Source organism: Pinus tabuliformis, chromosome J, assembly GCF_031772625.1.
Source record: "Pinus tabuliformis cultivar Carrire ecotype Pingquan chromosome J, CPIR1, whole genome shotgun sequence".
In the NCBI taxonomy this organism is placed as follows: domain Eukaryota; kingdom Viridiplantae; phylum Streptophyta; class Pinopsida; order Pinales; family Pinaceae; genus Pinus; species Pinus tabuliformis.
The window spans coordinates 1,195,357,657-1,195,364,532 of NC_142295.1; the positions used below are offsets into that span (position 1 = coordinate 1,195,357,657).

Sequence of the window (6,876 nt, forward strand, 5' to 3'; positions counted from 1 at the left end):
GTGATCCTTTCATCAAATCCATGCAAATTCACAACACTTCTTGGAAAACGAATGAAGGAATGACATAGGAAAATGACACTAAGGTGGAAACACAAGCATATGTGAGAATAACTTGACTATGAACATATGCAAATGTAGGAACACCTATAGGCACTAGAATTATCTTTGTTTGTGTTGTCTTTGCATCATCCCTAGGAGCAATAGGCCATGTTGGAACATCTTTCGTAGTGCATCATTAAAGGGAATAAGAGATTTTATAAAAAAATCACAAAACTAAAACTAGCTATGTTACACTTTGAACATGCTATAACCTTGGGACAATAATAGGATCAATATCTAGAGACTCTACAACACACCTTCAACCTCGAAGGGATTCCAGGTGAAATATTGGTGGAAGAGTAGGAGATGGTGCCTCTGCCTCTAACTATGATGCCTTTTCCAAAGTAGGACTTGCTCCTAAAATGAGCCCTACAAGTCATCAACCCCAATTTATTCCACCCTAAAAGAAAAAAAAATAGATTAAAATTTATATGATGATCCATTCTAGATTAGGTTTCATGTAATGTAACATGTGTTAATTCTAGTAAAGTAAAAATAGAGAAAAAAAGGCTTGCATAGATCTCTATCATAGCACCTAGAACTTTTAACCATAGGTTTTCAGGTGGAGTTTTTCTCTTTCAATGTAGTTATATATATATATATATCCTCCTCATGTGGTTTGGTGCAATGAACATTAACTTCCATGGAGGGTCCTAATGATGAAACTATGATTGAGAAAGATGGAACCATGATGTTATGATTCCCTACATGGAATTGCAGAGAATCATTAATAAGAATTTTGCAAGGTTAAGTTTCCCTACAAAAAATGGTTTAGATGATGAAAAAACATGGTACAAGCTTATGGTTACTTACTCATAAATGGGTAAAAAAGGTTATGCTTGTTATCTTCTTAATGATATATTCTTTGGTGAAAAGTGAAGTGTTCACTTGAAACACATGGGTTAGAAATTTTCCACGCATGTAAAACCAAAACTATGAGAACATTTTTGAATGCCTACTTGGTAATGGACAAAACTATGAATATTTCATGGTTTCACTCTTTATTTGGTAGATGATCATAAGCTTGTGCCTTGCTGATATATGGTTTTTCTCATATTCAACCCACATGTTCATGTTTTCACCCATTTTTGTGTAGGAAATAATAACCTTGTAACTTGCCCATTCATTATTTCACCATTTCTAAGCACAATCATGATTGAATACATTTCTAAGGAAACAAACCTTAAGAGTTTTCAAGGTGGGTATTGTTTGTCAACTTAAACAAGGTGAGAATGGGGTCACACTTGTTTAATATTGTGCATAGAATTTAGGATAACACAATTATTTTTATTGTATACTTCTAAACATATATTGATGAAGATTTTTATTTATTAATGATAATGATGACAAAGGTTTTGATTAAAAAAGGGGTAAAACCATGAATGGGCAGGTAAGAAATGAGGGAAGACTTGAACAAGGTTATTATTACCTACTCAAAAATAGTTAAGCCATGTAAGTTACAATGTTATGATAATCTATTTATAAATGACAAAACCACTATATTAAAAATGACAAGACCACTATATTAAAAATGACAAGACCACCATATTAACAAGGTTGTGATCAGGGTAGGAATTTCAAAATGACAAGACTACTATATTAAAAATGACAAGACCACCATATTAACAAAGTTGTGATCAAGGTTGGAATTTCAAAAAATTTAACTATATTTGATGAGAAAATCACCATGTAATGGGAAATTTGCCCATCAAATTCCATGAGTGATTGTAATGGCTTATCTCAAAATAAATAAAAGCGTGAAAATTTCATATTTCTACCCATTTTAAAGTAAATTATCATAACTTGTTATCCTTACCATTCTACTTATTTTCAATATATATATTTATATTTTCAACTATTTCTAAACAAATAATTATATACAAATTCAAGCTGGTTGGCTTGTAAAGTCCCCTAAATCTATCAATGTAATTTTTTCAGAAATTATTTTCAAATAATTATATATTTATTTACAAATCCACTTATATATTCAAATAAATAAACACTTATTTACCAATCCAATTATTTTTAATTTACATATTTATATTTCCACCCATTTTCATGAAAGAATCATAACCTTGAAACTTACCATAATGTTGAATAACCTTCAAGCTTACCATAATGATGAATGTTACTGTCCACGACCAACTTTAACATGTCTAACCTTCAAAAAGAACACCCACTGATATATTCATGATTTTGCCATTTTAGAACTTCATACATTATTCCATCCATGCCTAGAACCACCATCCTGTGAGTAGGGCCGCGCAGGCTGTCGAACATGGTATACAATACAACACAATTATTTTCATTATATAATTTAAATCATATCCGGAGGACTCTAACGGTAGCCAAACAAAAGTTGACCGTTATACGAATTGATTGGATTTCTTAATTTTTATTATTTATTTATATTTTTAAGTTTGAATTCAGTTTATTATATTGATTTTATTAATGGTTTTATTGTTTTGATTTGATTTTTAAATATTTATTTAATTAATTTTTTTTTATTAAGTATTTTTTTTAATTTAATATTAACATGTATATTAAAATATTATTTATTTATTTAATAAATTTAATTATTATATTATAATAGCTTTTTTTTATTTTTCTTACTTTTCATAATATAAATCACAAAAACTTAAATTTAATTAAATCACTCCATTATTATGTAATATTGAATGTTAGGTGAAAGTATATATGGAATGTTCAAATAATCTAATCTCACTATGCATATCTACCATTACATAATTAGAAAGAACTGTGACAAAGGAAAATGTTCAGACCATTCGCCCGTATTTGTGCCAAACGGGAAAATTTGAATGGCGTACTATTCGCAATTATAAGGTCGGTGTTGTTAAAGAAAATCCAGGAGTTAAGGTATCGGAACTGAAGCTAGCAACAATTATCGACCAGAGAACAGAGCATTATTGCCTGTTCACTTTTTAACTGTAAGTTATTCTAAAACTAGGGCAGTTGGGCTGTGATCTTAGCGGTAGGCCTGTGGGAATTTATCAGATTGGATTTCCAAAAAAATTGGGTGGTCTATTCAAGAAAATGTTCAGAATATGATATAGACCAATCCATGGTTTTGTGATCTGTTTTTAGTTTTTCAATGTCTTCAACTGGCAACGTCAGCTCTGGCATCCCCATGTCCGGGAATTCCCAGTTCGATTATTTTTGCTTTGATCCGGAAATAGACTATGCTCAGGTTCTCACTCAGATCCCATGTCAGGCCGCCTCTCATAAATATTTGCAGTTTGCATTAAGAGAAACCAGAAGAAAGCTGCATTTTACAGTTTTTAAGGATATTATTATATTGTAATGTTTCTTTTAATAATTAGTGTGGCTTTCACAGGTGCATGCAGAAGCTCAACCGCATCAACAGGGCAAGGAGGAGGCGCCGTCTGTCTCGGATTTGAAAGCCCCATTGGATCAACTTCAGAAATCGGTGGAGGATTTGAAGAAAAAGAAGTCATGGAAGAGTTCTGTGTTCTTCTGGAGGAAATCCAGTGAGAAGAAGAAGCACATGAAGAAGGCAGTTTCTGTGTTAGAATCTCAAACCAAGCCAATCTATATGAACGATATCGCTCCTTCCTACAGATCTGGTCGACCGACTTCCATTCCCATTCCGCTGGCTGCCATGTACAGTGCGATGCAAAGAAAGAAGACCGATGTGCCCTATATGCCTCTGGTGCATCACAGCCATAGCCATAGTCGTACCAGGGTTTCTCTGTCCAGGCCAATATACTTGGTTACATAAAGTCTCTGTAATTTGAAGTGTAATGGCTCGTTTGAATATCTTGAATTTATATTGATGGTAGATTACTAGAATATTTTGAAATTAGAATATCATGAGATGATCATTATTTTGAAATTAGAATATCATGAGATGATCAATGGTTTGATTTTTTATTTTTCTTGGATAGTAAAATTCTGAAATATTTTTAAATTCGGCAATTTATATTTGAATATATGAATAGTTTGATTTTAATTGGACAATAAAATTTTGAAATTTACAATTTCAATATATCCTCTAACAAGGTGGAGGAGTGGCCTGGACAGCTAAAAGTGGTCGGAGTTTGGGCAAAAAGTTTTGTAGAGGCAGTATTTGAATCGGGTTTTTGATGGTGGAAATGGATTCAACACCATCAAAAACTTCAAAAACTTCTAGAACACCTAAAATTTTGAAGTTTAATAACTATAATTTGGATTTACAAAAATCCTTGCCGATTTTTTTTTAAATATGACCTAGCATATATTTAATCTACTTAAACTAAACGAAACAAACAACAACAGAGTCTTGAAAGCAAATTGGGTAGAACAACAACAGTATCTTGAAAGCAAATTGGGTACAACAACAGTATCTTGAAAGCAAATTGGTTGTTGTTTATTTCCCAGCGATTTTTTTTGCATTGATACTTTTGAGAGCTTCGATGATAACGCAAATGACACCTTCTCCACTTTGTCCCAACTTGGTGATTTTGCATGTTGTATGACCATGCTGAGTTTAGATATATATTCAGCGTTTTCCAAAAAATACGTTTTTCCGGTTAGCCATGAGACAAGCCCTTTTGCCACTTGAAATGGGCTGAATTTTATTCTAATACATATTTGGATTCACTTAAGGGAAGGTTACCAGTTAAAGGGATCAAAATGAGTCAAGACATTGATAAAAGACATAAACGACACAATAAAAAGGGAGTTTTATAGATCTGAGAAGTTCAAGTCATTTGAAATTTCATATCAGAAGGAATTATAAATTGTAATTGAAATAGGCACTGGATTTGGAAAACACTGGATTTGGAATGGCGCTTGTGCAGTGGAGGAGACAAAGAGTATATAGAATCTAGATTCACAAATCCAAACAATATATGAATGTGGAGATTGGGTTCGAATATTTCAAAAATCTAACAGACAAAAAATGAAGCAAAATTTGACCAATAAAATTTATGTTAATATCTTTGATATTGAAGCAAAATTTGACCAATAAAATTTATGTTAATATCTTTATCAAATTCTTAGAATATTATAAAAATCTCCAATCTAATAGCCCAAAAACTTCATCAAATCCATTTGAATGACATAGGAGGTCCTAGGTACAACTTACGCACCAACCCAGTTTTGTAGAGACAATTTTATTAAAATTCGTTAAATAATGAATCTCATAAGTGAAAATAGTGGTGAAACATGAAGCGTAAAAGAGTTTGTGTTTTCTTGTTTTTTTTAATGATTTTTATTGATATGAAGAAATATTATATTGGGGACCTTTCATATTATAGCTAAAAATTGATATAGACAATCATGACTGCCCACTAAGGTAAATATAAACATAGCAGAAACTATTAGCAGCAAAAATTTGCAAGAGGAAACTACCTTACTAGAATGCACGACACCTGGAAGCTGGGAACTATTAGCTCTAAGATGCAGCGCTGGCATTTTTGAAGGTTGAAGGAAGGACCCGGTCTGCTTTGCTGTGCTTAAAGAGGGTCCTACACAGACCATTACTGCACTTTCTCACTTACTCCGCTCACATTTCGTTCTGCTCGTTTCTTAACCTAACCCTCACATCCTAATGAAACCCCTTTTCTCCTTATCCTTAAGAAAATTAAACAAAAACCCTCGCAAAACCTCACCTTTCCGCCATGCGCACCATCCGCACATTTCCTGAGGACGCCTTGTGCCTCCACGTTCTCCACCGTTGATCTTTCCCTGCTGATCTGACGGCCCGCTTTTCACCCGATCAATGGAACCTGCTCGATCGTTCCCCGTCGTTAAATCACCCCCACCAGATCTGACGAATTTCGCTCATATCGCACGAGCAACTAGCGAGAAGAGTACTTGCTTGATAAAGGCGGTTTTTCTCTTTCTTCCACTATGACGTGTCATCTGATGAATGGAATCAGTCGGACTCTACCATTTACCACTTACCGCCTGATATAAACCATAATTGCCCTAGCCAAACCACCCCTTGGTGTTATCATCCGCACCCCTCCTCCACCCGATAACCGTTCAATCTGCGCACCCACCAGATCTAATGGCTTGGACATGTTCCACCATGACCCCAAGCCCCCTATACACGATCTCCACTGTGCAGTCCCCTCGATCCGACAGCCCTCATTCACTACCGCTCCCGATTGTCCTCCATCTCTCGGTTACTTCTCTGTCCATCCGATTTGGCACGTCCGTACACCCATGCACCTGATACTCCACTCCCTATCTGCTACCCTATGGAGAAGGTGATCGACTCTGTCAGTCTGATGACAGTTTGACCACTAAAATGAATTAATAGAAAGCATGGCCGAAGGAAGAAGGACACAACATGACCCAACAAACGGAATTAAACAGCTCCACTGTCATAACCAAGCCAACTACCTAACAGGGCAGCGCAATGCTAGGATTGATTAATGTTTTCGTGATGGAAAGGATATTGTGTCCTGGAACGCAATCAGACAATTAATGACAGTAGGTGATCAATCAAAACATCTCTGGCCTGAAAAATGGCTAAGGATCATTGTAAAGAAAAACTATAAATAGCCGAAAGCAAGATGTAATCAAGGTTCAACTTCTGGAGACTGTAGATACTCTGTTCCTTGCAGCATCTCATCTTCATTTTCAGTAATACAATCTTCTTTTGTTGTTATATGTTCAATGTCCATTTCCCCTCTGTTCTAAACTTGCACTTGGATAAGTATATTCATGCTTCTTCCCATGTCTAATGCTAGATAATTGTCATCTTATCCCTGCATTGGTGAATTGGATTGGCTATTAAAGAGGTCA

General features: G+C 34.6%; 1 protein-coding gene across 1 annotated transcript; it reads left to right on the forward strand.

The window, feature by feature from the left end:
* Nucleotides 1-3,146: 3,146 nt before the first annotated feature.
* Nucleotides 3,147-3,859, forward strand: LOC149231385 (uncharacterized). Its single transcript, XM_089376293.1, has 2 exons — nucleotides 3,147-3,307; nucleotides 3,455-3,859. Exons 1-2 carry the CDS (start codon nucleotides 3,212-3,214, stop codon nucleotides 3,857-3,859), a joined length of 501 nt encoding a protein of 166 aa, XP_089232419.1. The 5' UTR covers nucleotides 3,147-3,211.
* The last annotated feature ends 3,017 nt before the right edge of the window (nucleotides 3,860-6,876 follow it).

Excerpts from the sequence above, each read along its gene's own strand:
- LOC149231385 (XM_089376293.1), top strand. The coding sequence starts at position 3,212 with ATGTCTTCAACTGGCAACGTCAGCTCTGGCATCCCCATGTCCGGGAAT. Across the intron at positions 3,308-3,454 it reads CGGAAATAGACTATGCTCAG|GTGCATGCAGAAGCTCAACC; the intron begins GTTCTCACTCAG and ends TGGCTTTCACAG.